Source organism: Erpetoichthys calabaricus, chromosome 3 (assembly GCF_900747795.2).
Source record: "Erpetoichthys calabaricus chromosome 3, fErpCal1.3, whole genome shotgun sequence".
In the NCBI taxonomy this organism is placed as follows: domain Eukaryota; kingdom Metazoa; phylum Chordata; class Cladistia; order Polypteriformes; family Polypteridae; genus Erpetoichthys; species Erpetoichthys calabaricus.
This window is the reverse complement of record NC_041396.2, coordinates 50,710,884-50,737,543: the sequence shown is the minus strand read 5'-3', so window position 1 is coordinate 50,737,543 and position 26,660 is coordinate 50,710,884. Positions and strand designations below refer to the sequence as shown.

Below are 26,660 nucleotides of genomic sequence, written 5' to 3'. Positions count from 1 at the left end.
AGGAAGTCCATGATACATGCAATAAAACTATCAGGATGCCATGGCCATAGTACGTAAATTCGGAAAGACTGATTTATTTCTCACTTTCACATGTAATCCTACTTGGCTGGAAATTCTACATGCACACTACGTCTTTAAAGAAGTATTTATTTCTTCTTGATTTCTGAATTCCTTTCTCACTGTTTTCCGTTCCTATTCTTACACCGCCGTAGCTAGTATTTAATATTGCATTTAGGAGGAGAGTACTTCATATGATGCTGGAATAAAATTGTTAAAATTCCCAACTGTTTATTAAAATAAAACTCTAGCTGTCAGAAAATTCTACTTAGGCATTTTTACATTTAAAAAAAATCTTTGCATCTACAGTTTAACTTTAAACTTGTTCGTTGTTTTCTATTTGAAGGACTTGCGAAACTCAACACAGCAAGAGATAAAGTAAAATACAGTGAAACTGTGAATTTTACTTGTTTATTTGAGCCCAATTATCAGGTGCAGTGGTTAATATCTGCTAACAACAACACAACACCAATCGTGAGCGGCAGTAATACAGTCTTATCTAACGGGCCTTCTGGGACCTACAACCTCATTGTTTCATCAGCTATTCAAAACTGGCAAGGTATGTAAGTTCTTTTTTGTATTATCAGTTGTGTGTAAAGTTTGAAGACATATAATAACAAATGTAAATGTAATGGGGTAGAAAAATCTGACTGGTATCTCTCTAAGCTCTGAACAATGAGGAAAAAAGTCACAGATTTATCAAATGCTGGTGATGATTGAGTAAAAATACATGAAAGATAACTCATTATAAGGAGGAAACAAAGTAGCAAAGGAATGAAAACCAACCAAACAAAGACTTCCCCACTGTCGTCACTGGTCTCTGTCCCTGACCATTGTTTGGGTCAGCTACACCACACTCTACTTACCAGAGCACCACACAAAATGACCACATCTTGTCTCTGTCTCTTTCTTCCTCCAGTCTGTCCCAAGCCAAACCTTTTCATTGGACACTACCCTTTCAAGAGTACCCTCAGACAATTTACCACTTCTTGTTCACCTAAACTGGGGTGCAAAAATGTGTTCTGAGTATCTGTGTAGATTTCTTGCCAAGGACATCATTGGGTCTCTTCTATGTCCTGTGCTACTTTGGTGTCATCCTGGTCTCTGACAATCCATTGTGAAACTCTCCAAAGTTGGCTGTGTCTCCTAAATTTATTATCCAGAAAGAATTTTATGAAAACATCATTACTAAACTAGATATTTCCATATTTATAATTTACTAGAAAAATGTGAATTTAAATTATTTGCCTATGTCAAAGGTGAAGTCACAGAGCCATTTCAGGATGGGAAGAAGCCTTTATTATCACGCAGCACGAGACCTGCATTACCAGGAAGGCAGTGACTGAATTACAGCTGTTGATTACACTTCTTAAATACTGTTAATTACACAAGTACACAATTAGTGGGTATTTTTCATATCCTTGCAAGGTACTGATATCCAGGACCCTGAAGTCAAGATGTTTTCTCTCTTTCCTGTTGGTGCCAGTTCTTATTAGTTCTTAACTTTGCACCTACCAGCAGCAGTTCAGCACAGCTGATACTGGGCCACAGACAAAAGGCTTTGATTAAAATGCTTTCTAAGAGCGATAAGAGTAAAAGCTAATAGTGAAAAGGTTATAATAAAAATATTTAAATACTAAATTTCATATTTGACAGTAGAGAAAAGCCAAGCAAAATGACACCTTTTATTGGCTAACTAGAAAGATTACAATATGCAAGCTTTCGAGGCAACTCAGGCCCCTTCTTCAGGCAAGATGTAATACAGAAACTGAAGTTTCCTATGTTTATATACACACTCTAGGACAAGAAACAACATTGGTAAATATTTAAATGAGAGATTTTGAATGTAAAAAATTAATAGATTCATTCAGGCTAGGGTTAATTTAGCAAGAGAGAAAAGAACAATGTATTGTCAAGATCTCTGGATAAGATAACTGTCCAACAAAGTCTTTTGAAGTTTGTAATGAGTTTTTTCAAAACAATGTGGGTCTGTAGACAGGTTGTCTGTCATTCTGAGAGATGTAAACAATCCTCATATCTGGCCATAAAACTCTTGTCTTTATTCAATCCATGTTGTAAAGTATTAAATTTTAGCATGAGTTTAACTTCCCATTCTTTTCTCTCTTGCTGTGTTTTGAAGTTGCCCATAAGCACTGTGACCTTAAAGTCCTTCTCACAGTGTCCATGGCTGTTGAAGTGGGCCGCCACAGGAACATCTGTGTTGCCATGTTTAATGTGGAACCTGTGTAAGTTCATTCTCTGGCGGAGTGTTTGTCCAGTTTCTCCCACATAGAGTGCAGTGTCAGGACATTTCATGCAGAAAATTAGGTAGACTACATTAGATGATCTGCAGGAAAATGATCCCTTGATGTGATGTTCAAGTCGGCAGTGTGGTATAACTATACGGTCTGTATCATAGATGTGGGCACATGTTTTGCATCTTTTCTGTAGGCATGGAGATGTGCCATTTTCTGTTGGTTCACTTAGGGAGCCTCGGACAATTAATTGTTGAAGGTTTGGTGGTTGTCTGTATGCCAGGAGTGGAGGTTCAGGAAATACATTTTTCAGTGTTTGGTCATTGTTTAGTATTGGCTGAAGTTCTTTTATAATTTTTCGAAGTGTTTCAAGATGTGGGTTGTAGGTGACAACAAGGGGGATGCGATCCTTGTTGTCTTTGTTTTTATATTCCAGAAGGTTGTCTCTGGGTATGGCAGTAGCTCTTCTTATTTGAGTGTCTGTTGTTTTCGGGGTGTAACCTTGTTTGATGAAATCTTGTCTGAGCTCCTGCAGTTGTTGATCCCGGTCTGTTGGGTCTGAGCAAATACGATTGTACCGTATTGCTTGGCTGAAAATAATGGAGCGCCTTATATGCTTGGGGTGGAAGCTATCATTTTTCAGGTAGGTCCGTCTGTCTGTCGGTTTGTGAAAAATAGAAGTTACAAGGGTGTTGTCTTTCAGTTGAACGGTGGTGTCAAGGAAGCTGACTTCTGTTTTTGAGTAATTCAGCTTCAGCTTTATGTTGGGGTGAAAACAATTATATTCATTATGAAAATGGAGGAGGTCCTTTTCACTGGCAGTCCAGATTATGAAGATGTCATCTATGTAACGGAGATACAACATTGGTTTTACGATGCACATTGACATGAAATCTTCCTCCAATTTTGCCATAAAAAGATTTGCATAGTGAGGTGCAAACCGACATCCCATTGCAGTCCCCATTTGTTGTAAGTAGCAATCCTGTCCAAAAGAGAATAGATTATGTGTCAGAGTGAATTTTATCATTTCTATTACTGACTTTGTGGGTAAATCATGTTGTTTGAGGTACATTTCACATGCCAATATGCCATCATCATGGGGGATGTTAGTGTAAAGTGCCTCAACATCCATTGTGGCCAGTAAGGTTCCCTCAGGTAAGGGGCCTAAAGCAGACAGTTTTTTTAAGAAGTCAGTGGTGTCCTGGATGTAGCTGGTTGTGTTACGGGTGAGGGGTTTAAGGATCTGCTCCACCCAACCTGAAACATTTTCTGTAAGGGAGCCAATTCCTGAGATTATAGGCCTTCCTGGGTTCCCTTCTTTGTGGATTTTAGGAAGCATGTAGAAGTAACCCATTTGGGGGTTCTCAGGAATTAAACTGTTTACATGATCCCTGATGTCAAGAGGAAAGCTACTTACTATTTTTTTTAGTTCCTTTTTGTAGAGATCTGTTGGGTCTTCTTGCAGTTTGTGATAATGCATAGTATTGGACAATTGTCTTTGTGCCTCCTGTATGCAATCTGATGTGTTCATGATGACTAAAGCACCCCCTTTGTCTGCTGGTTTGATAATGATTTCTGTATTTTCCCTTAGTGAATGTACGGCTCTCCGCTCATCCCTAGTAATGTTTTCCATCCGATTTTGTTGCCTGTTTAAGATTCCTGTTTTCACTCTCTGTCGGAAGCAGTCTATATAATTATCCAGGGTAGAGTTTCTGCCAGCTTCTGGTGTCCATGTGGATTTATTGGTGGGGTTGTTGTAACTGCTTGTTGTTGGTTCCTGTGTGTTACTGTTTTCTTTCTTGTGGAAAAATTCTTTTAGTCTGAGTTTTCTGAAGAATTCTTCCATATCACTGCAGAGTCTGATGTTGTCAATGGGCTTTGCAGGACAATATGAGAGTCCCTTTGTAAGTACCGACATCTCTGCTTCATTTGGTGTGTATGAGGAGAGATTAACAATGCAGGTCTGTTGCTCTTTGTTTTTTGCTATTAAGTGTCCAGCTTTCTCTCGTAGTCCATGCAGCTTTTTCTTTTTGTTAACAATAAGGAGTTTCTGGAGTCTTTTGTAATAGCAATGGAGCTCCTTTACCATCTCCTGCCTGTCATTTCCAAGGAGCAGGATGAGGTCTTGGATCTCTCTTTGCGTGTTCTTCTTGATGTTGTAGAAAATTTGGATTAAGTGGTTTCTTATCCTTGCAGATGTCCTAAAACAAAGTTGCTCTGCAAACCAAGTATTATAAGTGTGAATGGTTGGATTCCTTATCATGATGCCTTTCGGGATAAGATTTTCCTTTTTGCATTTAGTTAAGAAGAAGATGTCGCTGTCCATGTGTGCCAGTTTCTTCCACCGGGTCTTCAGTTCCATGTAGTAGCGGTACATTTCGGTGTCTTGTATATCTGTAGTACTAGGGTGCTGTACCATGTTAGCCATTATGAATGTAGAGAAAAGCCAAGCAAAATGACACCTTTTATTGGCTAACTAGAAAGATTACAATATGCAAGCTTTCGAGGCAACTCAGGCCCCTTCTTCAGGCAAGATGTAATACAGAAACTGAAGTTTCCTATGTTTATATACACACTCTAGGACAAGAAACAACATTGGTAAAAACATTTGACAGGAATAATAATATTTTACACCCACAAATGGAAATATAACTAAATGTTTGAGCATATGCCATTTAAAATATCTAGTAAAGACCCAGTGGGTGCAAGGGACAGAGGAATAGAATTAGCTCATTTACACTGAATGCTGGTGCCTGGCCCTATGAAGTACCTTTGTCATCTTCAGTGGCCATTTCCACCACTCTGCCCAGATGTTTGGCAGATGCATTTTCTCCCAGCTGTTTCATCTCTTTGGTTGTTCATTCATGCCGTCCAGCTCCACTTCATTCCACTCACCTGGAGTCAGAGCCTGGTAATCCTACATGCCACATCTGTTGGGCAGATGTTGGGTCCATGAGCAGACCCAAAGCCAGGGTCCACATTTGAGACTCACCAGTGGCCACACATCAGGGTCGATGTGCTTTAGTAGCTGGGTGCCATGTCCAAAGTGCTCTCTAAGTGCTGAGGCTGTGCTTCCTGAAAATACCCCCCACAAGCACATTCCCCAACCCAGCAAATTACGGAGCTACTTCTAACTTCTGGCTTCTCCAGGTATTCCTAGAGAAGCCTCAGACATGTCTCAACCAACTAAAGAGTGTGTTCCTCTCAAGTCCAGACCCAGGGGTGCTACACTGCCCTCCTCTCAGACTCCTAGTCCTCCAGTGTAACACAAAGTCCATCCTAAGGAACATTCGAGGGGTGCGAGACAATCTGTTCTGCCCTGCTGGAAGTGAGCCATCATGAGTGTGATCGAAGGGTCACCCAGTGTTATCACTAAACCAGCCCTCCGACTCAGGAGCATTAGTTGCTTCTTCTCTCAACTGCTGCCACCAGTATAATAACCCAGAAAGTGCAAGAGATGGAGGAATAGAATCAGTTTCTTTACAACACTTGCTGGTGAGTGGCCCTAAAAAGTAGATTCTTCAGTGGACGCTTTCACCTTGCCACTCTGGGCTTCTGCAGTTTCATGTGCTCCCAGCTGCTTTGTCTCTTTCTTTGCTCATAGATGCCACCCAGCTCCACCTCACTCCGCACACCCTGGGTCAGAGGCATCCTGCATGCCACACTATCCCTTAGCTCCATGAGCTGACTCAAGGCCAGGGTCCACATCTGAGGCTCACCAGCAGCCACAAGGGCACTACAATACTGTATATAATAGAATTGTTTTAGAGGAAGGAAAATCTACTCTCAAAATCAGTTCACAAGAAGCCAGCAATGTCATACCAGCACACTAGGACAATCAAAACAAGGGGGCTAATTGTATACTAATGTTAATAGATGAGTGTGAATAGCTTAGAAGGGTTCAGGCCATTTGAAGTTGTTGAGGTTAAGGAGCCCTAGAGTTTCACTGGTCATGTCTAAGCCAAGACATAATTCAGATGATCCAGAAGAGAGTAAGTTAGTCCAGAGACCTATTATGGAATACTTAGAAAAGCATCTGAGATATCTTTAATTGTATTTTAGATATCTTAAAATGGTATAGAGATATAGCAAAATAAAATATGAGATATCTTGGTACTCATGTTAGGGTACCCCAAATGTAGTCGAAATATTTTTTAAGATATGATAAAATGGAACAGGGATCTCAAAATGTATTTCAGCTATCTCAAATGTGAGTCAATGCACAGATATCCAAAATATATTTTAGGACATCTTGATACATTTCAAGGGTGGCACAGTGGTGCAGTGGTAGTGCTGCTGCCTCGCAGTAAGGAGACCTGGGTTCGCTTCTCAGGACCTTCCTGCGTGGAGTTTGCATGTTCTCCCCGTGTCTGCGTGGGTTTCCTCCCAGTGCTTCGTTTTCCTCCCACAGTGCAAAGACATGCAGATTAGGTGCATTGGCGATCCTAAATTGTCCCTAGTGTGTGCTTGGTGTGTGTGTGGGTGTGCACTGCAGTGGGCTGGCACCCTGCCCGGGATTTGTTCCTGTCTTGCGCCCTGTGTTGGCTGGGATTGGCTCCAGCAGACCCCCGTGACCCGGTGTTCGGATATAGCAGGTTGGATAATGACTGACTGACTAACTGATACATTTCAAGATACTGATTCTTAAAATGACATCCAGAACATTTTGAGATCTCTGAAATGCATTACCCGATATCTTAAAAATAGCTTCTTATGCATCTTGAAATACCTCAGATTTATTTCAAGATATCTTAAAATGAAAGTAAGTTCCAATGAAAACATACACAATTGTACTTTAGATATCTCTAAATATATACAGAGTTATTTAAAAAAATCTTAAAATGCATTTGAGATTTTTTAAATTATATTTCAGATAACTGAAAGTGACTGTGATATCATATTAAGATATGTTGAAATTCATTTGAAATATCTAAATTTATGTTTAAGATATATTGAAGTAGACATATTTTCAGATATCCATAATTTAGGATACCTTAAGGTTCATTTTGAGATATCTGTAAATTTCAATTTGGCATGTCGGCATTCCCAGAAGGTGCCGTATTTCGGCATGGTCGCTGTCTGAAAAAGGCAACGGTGTGATACAAAGGATTACTAACAATTCTTCACATAATAATAAAATACATGAAAAGAAGGAGGAGTAGAAGTGGCCATCATTACTTGAAGGGCAGGTAAGTTGAAGTGACTACTCATTTAGGGAGCTTATTTTTAAATAAACTATGTTGCAAATTGTGTGCCAAAACAAACTTTTTATTTCATGATGGTTTATGGTCATCTAACTAATGTAAATTCTCTGGATTGAGACCTGTAGGCAAAAAAACTCCCAAATAAACATAAGGCTATGTCCACACTACTATGTTTTCATTTAAAAATGGCATTTTTAAACATAAACTCCATCTCCATCTACACTAATATTTTCACATTAATTACAAAATATCTCTGTCCACACTATAATGATCGAAAATGCATATGATATAGATATTCGCCTACTCTGGGCATGCATCCAATCCTTGAAGGGACAGTAACATCACCAGCCACAGCATTTTTCACTAAACTGTACTGACAAGTCAATTATTTGCCTTTTGTGCATTGTGGTATTGTGCATTTTGGGGTCTGTGACACTGCACATGTAATAAGTAAATAATGATGGAGAAAGAGCATGTGAGTGTGTGCATGAGTGGCCCGAGGCTTAATGGGGAAATACATGGTTTAGTAAAAGTTCTTCTTGGGGCGCCCAATCGATATTTGAATGAAGCATGAGAGGAGAACAGGGGAGAACAATACAGAGAGGATGAGTTTGAGGAGAGATTAAGTCAAAACTAAAAGTTAAACAGGAGAAGGCAGAATGAGAGGGGCCAGCATGGTAGAGTGGAGGCAGACAGTTGGGAAAGTGAGCCCTGCCAAAGAGTGTGTGGCCGGTGCTCGAGAGGGCTGAAGAGGAAGGAGACAAAGGAGCAAAGTTTGGCACTGCAGCATGCTGGGAGACTGGGGTGGCAGTAGGGACCCGAGCCTCGATTTGAAAGGTTAGCTGTGCCAGTTGGGAGTTGTTTTCTGTAGCTGCCGGATCCCATCTGGGGTAAGTAGAGGAGATGTCAGCTTTAGAGGGAAGTACTGTGACTCAGTTTTTAGATTTATAAGAGTGCTAGCCTATTGTGTCTTGATAGACATGTCAGAGATAAAGGTTGTGGCATTATGTCCAAGAAAGTATTTTTTGAAAATGCAATATCTCTACTCAGCAATTACAAAAATGAATAGTAAAATATCACATGCAACAAAAGGGTGATTTTTGGCAGGAAATAGTGTCAGCAAAAGAAGGTATACCTCAACTGAAGTATGACAACCTTTTAGATTGTTTGCATTTACAATAAGTTGAGACAAAGTGGAAATGCATCTTTCAGATTCTGACACATTCATAAACAATTGCTGGACAACCCAGAAGAAGTAAGATGGCCAACACCCTGACTTAGTCATATACATGGTGGTGGCAGATGGAGCATATCCACCAGCTTTGAATACAGGAGTCTACCCTGCATAGTATGATAGTCAACCACAAGACATACCTGTATACAGTATCTCATTTTAAATTCACAGAAAAAATGGATACAAGTCAAATGAGATTATGCTTGCAAGTCAAAGGAAGCTATGCTTAAACTTTGTAATGCACTACTGACTTCCCTTCTTGAGTACTGTGTGCAATTTTGGTCTCAGGACTACAAAAAGAACATAGCAGTGTTGAAGAAGATCAGAGAGGAGCGACAAAGCTTATTCCAGAGTTATGAGTAAAGAGTAAAAGAGCTGAGCCTTTTCAGCTTAAGCAAATGTAGATTAAGAGGACACCTGACTGAAGTGTTTAAAACTATGAAAGTAGTTAGTACAATAATTCCAGAATGTTGCTTAAAAAGGAGTTCAAGAATAACAGGGATACAGCTGGAACCTTGTTAAGGGTAAATTTCGTGCAAACCTCGTTGTCGACACAGAGAACCATAGAAACTTGGAATAAGCTACCGAGTAGCGTGGTAGACATTAGGACTTTAGGGGCTTTCAAAACTTGACTTGATGCTTTTTTAGAAGAATTAGGTGGATAGGACTGACGAGCTTTGTTGGGCTAAATGGCTCTTTTCTAGTCAAACGTTTTTTCTAATGTAAACAAGAACATGTGACCTGTAAAGAATTTTGTGAGCCTTATATAAATAGCATAAAATATACAGTAGATATTGTAACTCATGACTGTTTAGGTTTATTTTTATTTTGCAACTTTTATGTTGTCTCTTCTGATGAACTATAACTTCAGTTATACAAAAGGTATATTTTTCAAATTAAATGAAAGCACCTTTAAAATGTTTCAGAATCTGAGTTGTAAGGCTAAAAATCCTAGGAGTATTTTGAAAGATCATCTAAGCTTTATTTTTTTTTAATCATAGGAAAAAATAAGTGAAAGCCTGCCTACATACAGGAAGTGATCTTACACAGTACATCCCAGATCTTGGATAACAGTTACTTCACATTCTGTATAAAGGTTTTTAGCAAAAAATTAAATTATGGGCAAAAAATATATTTCTCTGAAGGTTGTATTTAAAATACTATTGGTGAATTTGTCCAAGATTTTCCTATGATTTTATAGTCTACTCAAATTGCAATTATCTTTGAAATCAAATACAGTACAAATGATTTTGAATAAAATCTTACTATATAGCACTGATGAATGTACAAACTGTATTTCATATTCCATTTGCTGTAGGAAACTATACCTGCAAGTTTCAAGACAGTAATATAACCTACCTAGCCAGCACATTCCTTCAGATAGCCTTTTTGCCTGAAACAATTATTGGATACATGGAACCACAGTTTCCAGATTGCAGAAATCAAAAAAGTGAACAAGTTGTGACTGTGATATGCAACATTACAAATGATTTCGAGCAATACAACGTAACTTGGAACACAGGTAAGATCATATTACATACTTTAACGTCTTTTCCTGCTTTTTAATTTTCAGATATCCCTTAACATTTTAGAATTAAAACATAAATTCAATGTACACACATCATTTTATTCTTTTGCACAAAGGGGTTAGAAAGACTTGAAAATGTCAAAGTATACGGGTTTAACTATAAAAGAAATTTGTGGAATGGTCTCTGCACTTTGTCTGAGGATAATCTTTAAAGAATATTTAGAAACTTATTTATAAGCTTATTTTTTCATAAGGGGTTCACACAGACAAAATGTTCTTGTCAGATTGTGAGTAATGATTTTGATCAGACAATAGAGTTTTGAACTTCTTCTTTTAATTACATAATTACACTCAAATCTCCTCTTTCAAAAAAGGAGGTAGTAACCCTTCTGTGGGCACTCCATGGGCATGAAAATTGATTAGGTCAAAAAGGTTCAATTGGTCTAAAGCATTCCCTGGCATTGCAAATATTTGGCCTAACAGCAATTTTTACATTATAAATCTTTCACTACAGTATGACACACCATTTCTCTTGGGCCAATTATAGTTTTTCTCCGTATCTTAAGCACAGTGGTCAAAACAATTCTCCACCTTGTCAACACAAGTGGCAGAACCATACCACTTTTGCTAAACTCTTAATTGACTTCTCCAAATATAATAATAAATACTGTATATACTGCAAAACTGCATAACTTACTCAAACAGTAACACATACAAACATTCATTGAATAATTACATTCAAAACAGTAAGCATACCTTTACCTTCTTACTGCTGTGCAATGCTACAGGACATTCACTCTAATCCATCAAGAAAATACTGATGTAGGTAATGAGGAGAGATCTAACTTGGTTAAACCAGTAATTAACTAAATAATTTGGTAAGGCTCCTACTTTATTTTCCTTACCTTTACCTGTAGGAGGCAGTCTCTAGCTGTTAGACTTTTATCAAGGTAAATGAAGCCCACTCATTTTAAGAAACAAAGTAATACAATTTTTTGATAAACACAAGGATTATAGAAATATGATAACCGCATATATATGTTTACATGTAAGACAGTACAGACTACACGGACAAACATGTAACATAGAGAGGCTGGCTGTTTACTAGTTACTTAGAGCTCTAATTTATCTTGGGTGAGATAAATAGATTTACGCTACCAAGTCTTTAAAGGTGATGTCCAATGTCGTTTGGAGTTGTTTGCTTTGTTGCTGCTCCAGGTTCAAGTGAAGGATTTTTCTTGAAAGAGTTGCACCAGGCCTTTGCCCCAGTTCTTCCATGTTTTCAGAAAGTTTAATTGATATTGTAGTCTAAAAGCTGTTAAGGAGCATTTTGGTCCATCACTATTATGCTAGAAAAATGTTTAGGTTTGAATGAACCCTTATGGTTGGGGTGCTTCCACTAATGTACATCTCCGTAATGCACTATACTGTATTAGTACAAAATCAATGCAAAATAGATGAAATCCACTGTAGTTAAGTGGAGCACTTTTAATGAGAATAATCTGAAATGATTTAAATGTAGAGATCAATTAGATACCTCTCATGCTGGCAAGAAGATCATTCTAAGGTTTGGGAGTATAGAATCTGTAAGACATTTTATAATCACAGTGTGTACGCTAGAACATGGTTGTCACAAACATGTCTGGGAATTTTAATAGTTATTCTGTACTATTTTACTATTAATGGCTGTTCTTGTTGTTAATTTTTATAATTAATTTGATGTCATTATTTTAATGACATCATTGCAGATCTGTTTTGTGGTTGTTTTTGTCCTGCGGATGCTGCTATTTTTGGTTTGGATTTCATAGGTGAAGCCATAGTGTTAGCAATAACATTCATTAGGTTACAATGGTAAATGTCCAAGCTTTGGGTATTCTCAAATAAAACAAACAGCAATTCTTAGACTAGTTGGCAAGATATAGGTAACTTTAGGACTTTAGGCTAACCTTTATTGTCTTCAATATTTGGTTTTCATTTTTTCACTCGTTACTCAGATTGTTTGCATTTCTTTTGGTTTCTGACCTTTACAACGTTTATGGACAATGCTCTTAAATACTACTCCTAAAATGGTGCACCAAACTGTTAGTAAAGGAATAACTTGCACCAGCAAACAGTAAATACACTATATGGACAAAAGTATTGAGACGCCTGACCATCACATCAATAGGGACTTTAATGACATTGCAATCAAATACATAGACTTTAATATGGAATTAGTCTGCCCTTTGCAGCTATAACAGCTTCCACTCTTCTTGGAAGACTTTCCACAAGAGTTTGGAGTGTTTCTGTGGGAATTTATGCCCATTCATTCTGCATTTGTGAGGTCAGGCACAAATATTGGACGAGAAGGCCTGGATAGCAATTTCCATTCCAGTTCATCCCAAAGGAGTTTGATGAACTCATCCAACTGTGTCTTTATGGACTTTGATTTATGCATTTGGGGACAGTCATGCTGGAATAAGAAAAGGACCTTCCCCAAACTGTGTCCACAAAGTCTGAAGCATAGCATTGTCCAAAATGTCTTGGTATGCTGAAGCATTAAGATTCCATAGAACACATTTCCACTATTCCACAGTCCAGTGGCAGTGTGCTTTACACCACTCCATCTGATGCTTGACATTGGACTTGGTGATGTGAAGTTTGCATGCTGCTTGACCATGGAAACCCATTCCATGAAACTCCCACCGCACAGTTAATGCCAGAGGAAGTTTAGAACTCTTCAGCTAGAGCGTTGGTGACTTTTACGCACCATGCACCTTAACAGTCATTGATCCAGCTTTGTGACTTTATGTGGTCTACCACATCATGGCTGAGTTGTTTTTGTTCCTAAACACTTCCATTTTCCAATAATACCACTTATAATTGACTGTGGAATATATCCAGCAGGGATTAAATTTCATGAGATGTTTTATTGCAAACATGACATCCTATCACAGTACCAAGCCTGAAGTCACTGAGCTCTTTTATACACCTGTGGCAATGGGTCAGAATTTCAATACTCATCTCTTCATGCTATCACAAGTGTTCCGGGATAACATACAGTAAATCTACATACCAAAGTGTAAACTTGTTTGGAACTCACTGCGCATGCCTGGGATTAGGTTAAGGTTCAGGAGATCACTTGTTTAGAAAGAAGTGGGAATGTTTTTTTCAATAAATATATAAAAAAACAAGATAAAGAAGCAGATGTCCTTACTGTACCCAGATCACTTTACTGATTACAATACATGATGGTATATTCTATCGAATAATCTATTTGCAATGCCTAATTTCACTTTTTTGCATTTTTAATTTTTAGACACAAATGTTTCTAATATCTTGCCTGCGAACACCTTAGGTAGGTATTCTCCTGCTTTTTACTTTTATTTATGTTTGTACTACAGCAATTAAAGCATGAGAGTTAAGGGTAGGCTGCTGTGTGAAAGGTCCCACTTAAATGTATACAGATGACCAGAATTACCATAAAGTGTTCAGAAAATCATCATTCATGTAGTCGCTTTATATGTTGACAGCTACCAGAGATAAGGAATCCTCATAAGTGAAACAGAATAGTGACATCTTAAATAAAGTATTCTAAAACTAAAAACCCTGTGGAAGCAGACCTTCTACATCTCAGGTTTCCAGGAATAATCCCAATATTTTGAAATTTCTGCACAATATAAATTTATTTATTTAGTTAGTGTGACAGATAGGGGGCGCTATCATTCCCTTGAACCCTCTGATCAGACGCCAGACGTACTTCCGGGTTATAGGGAACATACAAGTCCTTATGCCTCCCTGCAGCGTTCTCTGGCGGCCCCCATGGTATCCAGCAGGGCTGTGAAGGAAAACTTCAATGTCCATAATTCCCTGCTGGCATTATCCATGCACCACCATGCTGCAGGGAGGGCTCCATCTGGCTGCCTGGGGGTATTGGCTGGGATGAACGGCCGGCCATATCCCACATTAGTTATTGAATTACTGATTGATTAGCTGGATTATCTGTCCTGTGAGTTTGTGACCTTGTTTTTGTATGTTTCTGCTGCTCTATGCATCTAAATTTCCCCACGTGATTAATAAAATCAGTCTGATCTAATCTAATATACTTCACCTACAGGGTGCTATAGGGATGTTCATTTACAGATCATAGAGGTTATTTTTCCAAATGGACATATCAAGTAGCAAAAAGGGATCTCCAAAGAGGTTTAGCTTGTAGAGAAGGATAGAAGTGCAGTGGAGGCTAAATTGCAGTGAGCATGGGGCTTTATTGCTTTGTGTTTACAATCTTTTAAGCATAACCTTATGAGTATATATCTGTTATGCTTTGTGTTTAGTTACCACTAAAAACAGATCAGTAACAGGACAATTACTAAAGAAAAAGAAGAAGATTTAGAATGTCTGGGAAGGCAGAAGAATCCCACAACATCCATAAATGCGAATGTGCCTGCATGCACTATGTATTTTAATACTCTTTCTATACTCCCTCCATTTCTTCCAAAGTAATCCTTAAAGAAAGAAAATAAGCCATCTTCTGGAGACTGTAATTGTGTTGATATTATACATATTGAGGCTGAAAGAGGAAAAATAAACTCCCTATCATAAGATTTGTATGTGGTGTTTTGTAAGAATGAGGGACAATGGAGTGAGCAGACAAAGAAAGCAGAATATGTGTGTAATTTCAAAGAAAATAGAATAACTAAGTTTAATCTTTCTTTCAGGCTCTGTCATTTCCTACCAAAATGTTGTTCTTTTGTCATGTACAAAACCATCAGATTTAAAATGTACTTTCACAAATACAATGAATCAGTCTAAAAGTATGGTCATACCTGTTTTTGTAATATCTGGTAAGTTAACTATTTTCAATTTGCTTATTCTGATTTTAATTTTTAGTAATTGAAATAAACAGTATAAACTTGTAAGTTGTATTTACTTTTATGCAATGTTTGAAGTGAGCAGGACTGATCAGGAACATTGTTCTGCTACCACTAAATTTTTAATTTAAGCAATCTTTGACTTTATTTTCTAACCCCAGATGGTATAATGAGTCCTGGTCATGCAACTTGCAGTTTTAAGAATAACCGCCATTTTTTCTTGTATGTCAAATCCACAGTGGATATGTACGTAAGAAAAAATAACCTTAAAGTTCCACATTCGTTGGTAACGTGGAGAACTGAGGAGGTCAGATTGGTCAAGTTAATACAGTATATGGGAGTACAGAACTATTTCAGCACATACAATGAATTCAGAAAGTATTCAGACCCCTTTAGTTTTTTCACATTTTACTATGTTGCATCCTTCTTCTAAAATCATTTTAATTCATTTTTCCCCAGATCAATCAACACTCAATACACCAGAACGACAAAGTGAAAACAGGATTTTAGATTATTTTTTAATTTACTAGGGGGCTATGCCCCCTGCTCGCTTTGCTCGCCATCCTTCATGTTTGGTTTTCCGGATACACACTTTTAAGATTTTTTTTTCTTTGAATTGTTGCTATTTCATTAGTTTCACTTTTATTTCAGAACTTCTGTAAAAACAATATTTGTAATTTTGCAAGTCCCAATATGCTGAATCTTTTTAATGAGGTCAGGATAGGTTTCTCTGTTTGGAATTTCAGCACAGACAAAATGATCTACATCATCAGCAGTTAATAATTTTTTTTTTACAAAGTAAAAAAGTAAGTAAAAGTTCTGCATTGGACTCCTGTCTGTAAAGTCGTGCTGTTTTCCTCTCACAGTTCCAAAAGTACATGGGGTTACCAAGGTGATACCCCAGGTTTTGTCTAGATTTTTGTACAAGGAATAGACAGAACATTTTTGACTCCTGGGGTAAATTTAGCTTTTAAAATAAGCAGACAGATAAATATATATACATGAACAAAGTAACCAATAAATGCATGTGCGGTAAACTCCGTTTTTGAAATTCTCAAGATTCTTTATTTGTCACATGCATAGTTATACAGGACAACACGCAGTGAAATGCATCCTGATCCGCTTATCAAAAACTGTGCAAAGTTAGAAGAATATCAGTTAGATTAACAAAAAGTCATAGATTGAAAGATAACAGTATAGTAGAACATAATAAATAAGTAAAATTATGTGAATAAAGTGTTAAGGTGCAATAGTGTAGTAATTATTGTGCAAAACCAAAGTTAGACCGGTGCATAGTTAAATGAGGCAGTTTGTTTGTTTGCACTACTGCGATCTTTACTTTCTTTTTTTATATTTTCTAATTTTTCTACTTTCATATCCTTTAACTTTCTCCACATGTGTACAGCGCCGTTTTTTTTTTTGTTTTTTTTTTAGCCTTTCTAACTTCACTGGTTTCATAGTCTCTAACCTGCTCTGCATGTGTTTAGCGCCAACGTTTGTAAACGTCTTTATGAAGTTCTACTTTCCTTTACTCATTGTCTTTTAATTCTGAGCTGGATTGGACGTGCTTTTTTTTCAATTCCACTTGTTCCGGGCTGATAATTACTTTCCTTATTTTCTGAATTTGCACCTCGATTATTCTTTTTTGCTCTTTTTTCTCTCCAAAGCATTTGAGTCTCTTTTCTCCACGCTGCTTTCTTCTTTGCTTAGATGTCGACATTTAATTTATAACGTACTGTCCTTATACGCTTTATATGCGCTGAGAGCCCTGGATCTGTGTGTGTTCAAATCCTTCACAAGACTGAATGTTTTGCTGCCTATTGTCCTATTTGATAGATTGTAAGTAGAGCGTGTCTTTGGTCTCGTGGGTCTTTAAAATGTCTTCCAAGAAGATCACATATCGTACCCTTGCTTTTGCTTTCCAGGATAGGATATCTTTTTATAATAGATAGATTTAAAATAAAAAGCTGAAATATCCCAGTTTCACATGTGTTCAGCTCCATTACTCAGTACTTAGTTGAAGCACCTTTAGCAGCGATTATAGCCTGGCATCCTCTTGGGTCTGATGCGACAAGCTTCACACACCTGGATTTGATGTTTTTCAGTCATTCTTTTCTGAAGTTCCTCTTCTCCACCTGTCAGGTTGGATGGAGACTGTAGGTGGATAGCAGTTTTCAGGTCTCCTCAGAGATACTCGATTGAGTTAAAGTCTGGGCTGTGCTTGGCCAACTCAAGGATATTCTTCAGAGTTGTTCCTAAGCACCTCCTATGTTGTCTTTTCTTTGTGTTGGAAGGTGAACCTTAGGCCCAGTCTGAGTTCCAGAACACTGGTAGGCCAAGGATGTCTTTGTATTTTGCTTCATTCAGCTTTCCCTCCGCCCTGTCTAGTATCCCATTCCATTTCACTGACAAACAACCCCACAGCATGATGCTGCTGCCACCATTCTTCAACACTGAAATGATATTGGACAGGTGCTAAGTGCTCCCTGGCTTTCTCCAGACATGACCTTAATTTTGGCTTCATCAGACCAGAGAATCTTGTTTCTTGAGTTCTTTTAAGGTGATTTGTTTGCAAATTCCAAGTGAGCTTCCATATATCTTTTATAGAGGATCGGCTTCTGTTTGGTAACTCTGCCATAATGTCAAGATTGTAGAGTGTTACAGTAATAATTGTCACGTTGGAAATCTCTCCCAACTCTACACAGGTCTTCTGAAGCTCAGCCAGAGTAACCTTTGGGTTCTCTGGTCACCTCTCTTGCCGTGGGCCTTCTGCAATGATTGCTCCATTTGGCCAGGTGGTTAGAACCATGGAGACAACTGTGCTCTTGGGAACTTTCAATGTTGATAGTATGTTTTATATGTGATATTTCAGTTAAATTCACTAAAATATTTAAAACCCTGTTTTCAATGAGTGTTGATTGAGTTGGGCAAAATTAATTTAAATGATTTTAGCACAAGGCTGCAACAATGCAAAATTTGAAAAAAATGAAGGGATCTGAATACTTTCTGAATTCGCTGTATGTAACAAGCTAAATTGGTTGAAAAAATGAAAAAGAATGGATGAAGGACAACAAAGCTGCAATATTACCACAAACTCCAGAGATTCCTTAACACGCACTCTCTCCGTTCATCATGGTATAGATGCATAAATTCTGAAAGCCACTATAAAGACAACATGCCATCTGTGCAGTCTGATTACTTAAAAGTCACTGAATCTGTCTGTGTTGAATAAATTCCGAAATGGTGATTATTAGGCGTTTTAAGGACTGGTGACATACTACTAAAAGTTAAGGGGTTTGTAGACAAGGCCAAGATAAAGCATAGGTTTTTGTCACGAACCTTTTCACAAATAACTTCTTGCTTTTCTTGTAAATGTGCCATCTCTGCTAATTTACTTATTTATTTAAACCAGAAATCTAATAAGATGTTTTTGTTTTTTTTTTATTTAGTACTAAGTGTGATTCTGTCCCACCACAGGAATGTGTAGTCAAGCGGATCCTACTTAATCATATTTAGCAATGGTCTATTATTAATAAAACAACATGATTTTTCAAGTGGAGTACTTTTTGCTGTGCACAGGTGTGTCTGTGTGTGCACTGGTTCGTATTCCTTATAACACTGATTCTCAAGCCCTGCAGCTTCTTTTAGAGGACAATAAAATTCCATGAAAAACACAATTTGACCGGAAAGTATTGGGGTAGTGCTACAACCAATGTAATGCCAACCATACATATAATAACTATTATGACCTTGTGGTGCCAGATGGTACCTGCCTAGCTACCACTTTTTTATTTAATGTTTTTAGTAGCATAAAAATATTGTTAAAATTACTGAAATGTAAAAAATAAACTTTTGTTTATATTCCAGTTAATTCGTACTTTATACTTTTGTCATGATGTAAATAAATAAAAAGTCATGTGGTGACCACAGCAAATCTTTTTGCAGTGTGGCTGAAAGAAAATTTGGGGCGGTAACCATGTCATCCCGTTTAATAAAGAACAAAATAAATAAAAGAAAGTGCAGCTTAGGCTTTATTGCCCTTGTCTCTGCCTGCAAGGTACAAAAGTAAAGCTCGGCTTCAATCTGTGGATTAGGGTCAGTTTGCTCGGGAGCGCCCTTCTCTAGGTCCCTCTTGCCAAAATGACGCCTCTTCCCAGGAAGCCGGAGTTCTTATAGCTGAGGTATTGGAAGAGGCGGAGTCAGGTGCCCTTAGTGGGCGGTTACTCAGTCATGCAGGGAGAGAAGGAGAACACGGTGTCCTCTCTCATCCCGGCGGGTTATTACATACCTCGAAAGAGCCTATAAGGAGATTCTCCAATATGCATGTATTACAGTAGTTTAGTCTGAGTTTTAAATATTTTATTTTGTTCATTTTGTATTTACAGAATGTTAAGAGCTGGTAAATGTAGCCAAAAGCAGTTTAGAACTATCAAACTATCTGCAAAGTGGCACAGAAGATTGTATAGTGAATATATTGCAATGATGCTAGAATTAACACACAGCAAAATAGCCATCGCCATCAGTGACCTCCACCTTAGTTGTGTTCTCCATGTCCTCATTAGAAGAACTAAAAATGGCTGAGAGAGGAAATAAGCTACAAACAGTATAAAGACATGGGAAAATGGAGAATAAAAATTTTTAGGCAGATCAAATAATGACAAAAAAAGGTGAAAGAGCGGATGTAATGAGTACAATGTAGGAGTAAGTATAAGTATAAAAGGACAGCACCGTATAGAACAAATTTTAATTTTTACATTTCTGCGGTGGGTTGGCACCCTGCCCAGGATTAGTTCCTGCCTTGTGCCCTGTGTTGGCTGGGATTGGCTCCAGCAGACCCCCGTGACCCTGTGTTCGGATTCAGCGGGTTGGAAAATGGATGGATGGATACATTTCACATGTTACAAATGTGTAGACCCATCCTTTAACCGCCACCTTATCGTGGTGGAGGGGTTTGCGTGTCCCAATGATCCTAGGAGCTCTGTTGTCCGGGGCTTTATGCCCCTGGTAGGGCCGCCCAAGGCAAACTGGTCCTAGGTGAGGGATGAGACAAAGAGCGGTTAAACAAACCTCCTATGATGGAAAACAATTTTGGACGGCGTTTTCCCTTGCCCGGACGCGGGTCACCGGGGCCCCACTCTGGAGCCAGGCCTGAAGTTGGGGCTCGATGGCGAGCGCCTGGTGGCTGGGCCTGCACCCATGGGGCTCGGCCGTGCACAGCCCGAAGAGGCAACGTGGGTCCCCCTTCCCATGGGCTCACCACCTATGGGAGGGGCCAAGGAGGTTGGGTGCAGTGTGAGTTGGGTGGTGGCCGAAGGCGGGGGACCTTGGCGGTCCGATCCTCGGCTACAGAAGCTGGCTCTTGGGACGTGGAATGTCACCTCTCTGAAGGGGAAGGAGCCTGAGCTAGTGCGCGAAGTTGAGAGGTTCCGGCTAGATATAGTCGGACTCACCTCGACGCACAGCTTGGACTCTGGAGCCAATCTCCTTGAGAGGGGCTGGACTCTGTACCACTCTGGAGTTGCCCCTGGTGAGAGGCGCCGAGCGGGTGTGGGTATACTTATTGCCCCCCGACTTGGAGCCTGTACATTGGGGTTTACCCCGGTGGACGAGAGGGTAGCCTCCCTCCGCCTTCGGGTGGGGGGACGGGTCCTAACTGTTGTTTGTGCATATGCACCGAACAGCAGTTCAGAGTACCCACCCTTTTTGGAGTCCCTGGAGGGGGTGCTAGAGGGCATACCTTCTGGGGACTCCCTCGTTCTGCTGGGAGACTTCAATGCTCACGTGGGCAATGACAGTGAGACCTAGAAGGGCGTGATTGGGAGGAATGGCCCCCCTGATCTGAACCCGAGCGGTGTTTTGTTATTGGACTTCTGTGCTCGTCACGGATTGTCCATAACGAACACCATGTTCAAGCATAGGGGTGTTCATATGTGCACTTGGCACCAGGACACCCTAGGCCTCAGTTCGATGATCGACTTTGTGGTCGTGTCATCGGACTTGTGGCCACATATCTTGGACACTCGGGTGAAGAGAGGGGCGGAGCTATCAACTGATCACCACCTGGTGGTGAGTTGGCTTCGATGGTGGGGGAGGATGCCGGTCAGGCGTGGTAGGCCCAAACGTGTTGTGAGGGTCTGCTGGGAACGTCTGGCAGAGCCCCCTGTCAGAAGTAGCTTCAACTCCCACCTCCGGCAGAACTTCGACCACATCCCGAGGGAGGTGGGGGACATTGAGTCCGAATGGGCCATGTTCCGTGCCTCTATTGTGGAGGCAGCTGACCGGAGCTGTGGCCGTAAGGTGGTCGGTGCCTGTCGTGGCGGCAATCCCCGAACCCGTTGGTGGACACCGGCGGTGAAGGATGCCGTCAAGCTGAAGAAGGAGTCCTACCGGTCCCTTTTGTCCTGTGGGACTCTGGAGGCAGCTGATAGGTACTGGCAGGCCAAGCGGAATGCGGCTTTGGTGGTTGCTGAGGCAAAAACTCGGGCGTGGGAGGAGTTTGGGGAGGCCATGGAGAACGACTTTCGGACGGCTTCGAGGAGATTCTGGTCCACCATCCGGCGTCTCAGGAAGGGGAAGCAGTGCAGTGTCAACACTGTATATGGTGGGGATGGTGCGCTGCTGACCTCGACTCGGGACGTTGTGGGTCGGTGGGGGGAGTACTTCGAAGACCTCCTCAATCCCAATAACATGCCTTCCAATGAGGAAGCAGAGCCTGGGGACTCAGAGGTGGGCTCCCCCATCTCTGGGACTGAGGTCACCGAGGTGGTCAAAAAACTCCTTGGTGGCAGGGCCCCGGGGGTGGATGAGATACGCCCAGAGTTCCTCAAGGCTCTGGATGTTGTAGGACTGTCTTGGTTGACACGCCTCTGCAACATCGCATGGACATCAGGGACAGTGCCTCTGGATTGGCAGACAGGGGTGGTGGTCCCCCTCTTTAAGAAGAGGGATCGGAGGGTGTGTTCCAACTACAGAGGGATCACACTCCTCAGCCTCCCTGGAAAAGTCTATTCAGGGGTCCTGGAGAGGAGGGTCCGTCGGATAGTCGAGCCTCGGATTCAGGCGGAACAGTGTGGTTTTCGTCCTGGTCGCGGAACAGTGGACCAGCTCTATACCCTTAGCAGGGTCCTGGAGGGTGCATGGGAGTTTGCCCAACCAGTCTACATGTGTTTTGTGGACTTGGAAAAGGCATTCGACCGTGTCCCTCGGGGAATCCTGTGGGGGGTACTCCGAGAGTATGGGGTACCGGCCCCCTTGATAAGGGCTGTTCGGTCCCTGTACGATCGTTGCCAGAGCCTGGTCCGCATTGCCGGGAGTAAGTCGAACCCGTTTCCAGTGAGAGTTGGACTCCGCCAGGGCTGCCCTTTGTCACCGATTCTGTTCATAACTTTTATGGACCGAATTTCTAGGCGCAGCCAGGGCGTTGAGGGGGTCCGGTTTGGTGGGCTCAGGATTGGGTCACTGCTTTTTGCAGATGATGTTGTCCTGTTTGCTTCATCAGGCCGTGATCTTCAGCTCTCTCTGGATCGGTTCGCAGCCGAGTGTGAAGCGGCTGGGATGAGAATCAGCACCTCCAAATCCGAGACCATGGTCCTCAGCCGGAAAAGGGTGGAGTGCCCTCTCAGGGTTGGTAGCGCGATCCTGCCCCAAGTGGAGGAGTTCAAGTATCTCGGGGTCTTGTTCACGAGTGAGGGAAGAATGGAGCGTGAGATCGACAGGCGGATCGGTGCGGCATCCGCAGTAATGCGGGCGTTGCATCGGTCTGTCGTGGTGAAAATGGAGCTGAGCCGCAAGGCGAAGCTCTCAATTTACCAGTCGATCTATGTTCCTACCCTCACCTATGGTCATGAGCTATGGGTAGTGATCGAAAGAACGAGATCACGAATACAAGCGGCTGAAATGAGTTTCCTCCGCAGGGTGTCTGGGCTTTCCCTTAAAGATAGGGTGAGAAGCTCAGTCATCCGGGAGGAGCTCAGAGTAGAGCCGCTGCTCCTCCGCATCGAGAGGAGTCAGATGAGGTGGCTCGGGCATCTGATCAGGATGCCTCCTGGACGCCTCCCTGGTGAGGTGTTCCGGGCACGTCTAACCGGGAGGAGGCCCCGGGGAAGACCCAAGACACGTTGGAGGGACTATGTCTCTCGACTGGCCTGGGAACGCCTTGGGATTCTCCCGGAAGAGCTAGAAGAAGTGGCTGGGGAGAGGGAAGTCTGGGCATCTCTGCTCAAGCTGCTGCCCCCGCGACCCGACCTCGGATAAGCGGGAGACAATGGATGGATGGATGGACAAATGTGTAGATGAACAGATGGACTGATAGGCCACAGCTAACATTACAGTACTGCTTTATAAACGTGAACATCAAAGTGATGAGACAGCACGGTACCTGTGTGACAGACTGTGCAAGTATTAGTTGTAAACTTCAAATTCATATCTAGAAAATGAATAGCATTAACAGAAAAATCAAATCATCCTATGACTTTGGATCTATTCTTGTAGACTCTTGTGCTCCTGAAATATCATGTCCCAATATTGTATGCATGCTTGAATTTCATCTCTAGACACTAACAAAGGAAAATCAAATGAGCGTGTTGCTAAAACATGAAGTGCTTTTCTTTGTGCTCTAACAACCATTTAAAAAATGCCATGTATACCCATGTTCTAGTCAGAGAAACTGGGATATTGGTCTCTGAGAAACAGGGTCAATACACATAGATTTGCCTGTAAGTGACCACATAATGTGGTCATGTAAACCCTTAACCAGGTTGCAGTTATGAATTTCATAGTCATTGTGTGTCAGTGGCACTCCGTTAGCCTGCACATGGCCATTCATTGTCAGTAAATTCTTTCAAAACCGTTCTGACCTACCAGTCTTTGTTTCACACAGGCATCCAGGTGCCACAGGTAGAAAATGGTGAAAGCATTCAAAATGATAAAATTCCTGAGGCAAATGCTTGGGTGATCAAAATATTTCTTCTCCTATTTGGAATAACCTGTCTTGATATTTCAAAAATTGCTAAATTAATGTTGATGAGCTAAACGTTATAGAGCTAAGCTCACAATCTTGGGAGACACAACAGCCAGTTTAATGACCTCAGAGCATTTTGCCAAGGGCTAACTCAGTAATTGGACTTGCGCATGTAAACGAGAGTTTTTGAGGTGTCTGCCCTAACCTGGTCACTCACCTTATCCCTAGTTTTGTGTGTGCATGTAAATGCACTCAATAGAAGACATTAACAAGGAAAAAGCATACAACTTTTCCAAGTGATTATGTTTACTCTCTGTAAATGACTCGTACAAGTAATATTTTTACATTATGGCCCTAATCAGTGTTGTTTGTAACTCTCTTGTTATTTTATCTCTTTTTTTAACGCAATGGTGTTTGACTATCATCACTTAAAGCCTACAGCTGTAACCGTTTCTTTTTTCATTTTTGTATCTAGATTTATCTGACTATTGCAACGTTGACCAGAATTGGCCACTAGCTTTAGCCAATCATGATGCAGTCTTATATAATTGTGATTCAGGGAAAACAGGGAACAAGACACGACATTGTGTAAGCAAATACACCTGGGGGGATGAGATTGAGTTTTGCACTAGTGCAACATTAAATGATATTTATAAACAAGTGCAGGTAAGTGTACTTTTAAAATGTATTCACTTATAGAAGAAAAAGCTTTCTAGGAAACCTTGCTGTTTATTCACTTTTAGATATGGGAATGAATGGAAAAATGGTAAAAACAAAATGTCTAAGTATTTTTTGCTTAGTTTGGATTTGATGTTGCTAATTGCTCATTGAGACAATGTAGGAAGAAGAAGGTTACAGTAATCCCTCCTCCATCGCGGGGGTTGCGTTCCAGAGCCACCCGCGAAATAAGAAAATCCGCGAAGTAGAAGTAGATTTGCGCAGAAACACAGGAGGTTGTAGAGAGACAGGAACGTTATTCAAACACTGCAAACAAACATTTGTCTCTTTTTCAAAAGTTTAAACTGTGCTCCATGACAAGACAGAGATGACAGTTCCGTCTCACAATTAAAAGAATGCAAACATATCTTCCTCTTCAAAGGAGTGCGTGTCAGGAGCAGTGACTGTCACAGAGATAGATAGAGATAGAGATAGAGACAGAGTTTGCTTTTCAATAAAAAATCAATACGTGCCCTTCGAGCTTTTAAGTATGCGAAGCACCGTGCAGCATGTCATTTCAGGAAGCAGCTGCACAAAAGATAGCAACGTGAAGATAATCTTTCAGCATTTTTAGACGAGCGTCCGTATCGTCTAGGTGTGCGAACAGCCCCCCTGCTCAATCCCCCTACGTCAGGATCAGAGAAAGTCAGCGCAAGAGAAAGAGAAAAGTAAGCTGGGTAGCTTCTCAGCCATCTGCCAATAGCGTCCCTTGTATGAAATCAACTGGGCAAACCAACTGAGGAAGCATGTACCAGAAATTAAAAGACCCATTGTCCGCAGAAACCCGCGAAGCAGCGAAAAATCCGCGATATATATTTAAATATGCTTACATATAAAATCCGCGACGGAGTGAAGCTGCGAAAGGTGAATCGCGATATAACGAGGGATTACTGTATTTTTTTTGTACCATATAAATTGTTCTTACTGTTGATATTATCATATAACATGGCATAATAACAACACAGAAGACGGTTAAAAAATATCTGATTGAAAAGACCAAGGTTAACATTTATTATAAAGCATGTTTGGTTTGCAACAAACCACAACAGAATAGTTCACAATAACGTGATTAAACTCTTTGCAGCAGTCATCACGTGAAGCTTCCTAAAATGATGTATTCCGTATCATCATCTTATATGCTCTTTGAGGACCTTGTTATGGGGTTTAGGCTTTGCACAACTCATTTGTACAAACTCATTGTGAAGAGTCGTTTCAGGAGTCTTTCTGAGATGACAGGAATTCCCAGGGATTCTGTATTTCTGATATTGCTTATTTAAATGAAAAGTTTGGTATTTAGAATGAAGTTAATGGGTACACGTGTTCCATTACAAAGAAAAGCCTTACAGGATACATTCACAAAGGTTTAGAAAGGTTACGAAAGTGTGTCTTCTGTGTTTCTGAGGTATTCTTATGACAAAAAAGTAAATTGGAAATAATACATTTTATCACATACTAGCTGAAGTACCCGTCATTGCCCAGGTATATTTGTAAAATGTGTTAAGGAAAGAAAGCAAAGGTTCATGTGTTTTTTAAAATGGTGACTCTGTTGCTATTGCTGACTGTTCCATCCGTCATCTGCACGTCATCCGTCTTTCAATGTCTCAGCTCTCTCGAGTTGAGAATTTGTTCTTTTTGGGTCCAACTGGATTACAGAATTACAGTAACTCCTTGCTGCCTTGTAATCATGAATGCTGTCAAGTCTGACTTGTCCCCTTAATTCAAGGTGGACAGTTCATAGTGCTTAAATTATGAAGAAAAGAGAACAAAGCAGAAGCTAAACAACAACCATTTGATTTTCCTTGGTGTTGAGCTGCATTTTCACTCTCAATCAAGCCTTACCCCCCCCCTGCAAAAGC

At 40.5% G+C, this 26,660-nt stretch overlaps 2 protein-coding genes across 2 annotated transcripts in view; both read left to right on the top strand.

Annotated features, from left to right (window-relative positions):
- LOC114648027 (adhesion G protein-coupled receptor F5-like) overlaps nucleotides 1–26,660 on the top strand; it is a 395,766-nt gene that overhangs the window by 211,161 nt on the left and 157,945 nt on the right. The window lies entirely within an intron of this gene.
- The window catches only part of LOC114648025 (uncharacterized), a 61,497-nt gene that overhangs the window by 32,480 nt on the left and 2,357 nt on the right, over nucleotides 1–26,660 (top strand). Inside the window, exons 9-13 of the mRNA XM_051924687.1 lie at nucleotides 404–616; nucleotides 10,069–10,272; nucleotides 13,577–13,615; nucleotides 14,976–15,101; nucleotides 24,563–24,753. Of these exons, the coding sequence (XP_051780647.1) occupies nucleotides 404–616; nucleotides 10,069–10,272; nucleotides 13,577–13,615; nucleotides 14,976–15,101; nucleotides 24,563–24,753 (773 nt within the window). The remainder of the gene's footprint in view (nucleotides 1–403; nucleotides 617–10,068; nucleotides 10,273–13,576; nucleotides 13,616–14,975; nucleotides 15,102–24,562; nucleotides 24,754–26,660) is intronic.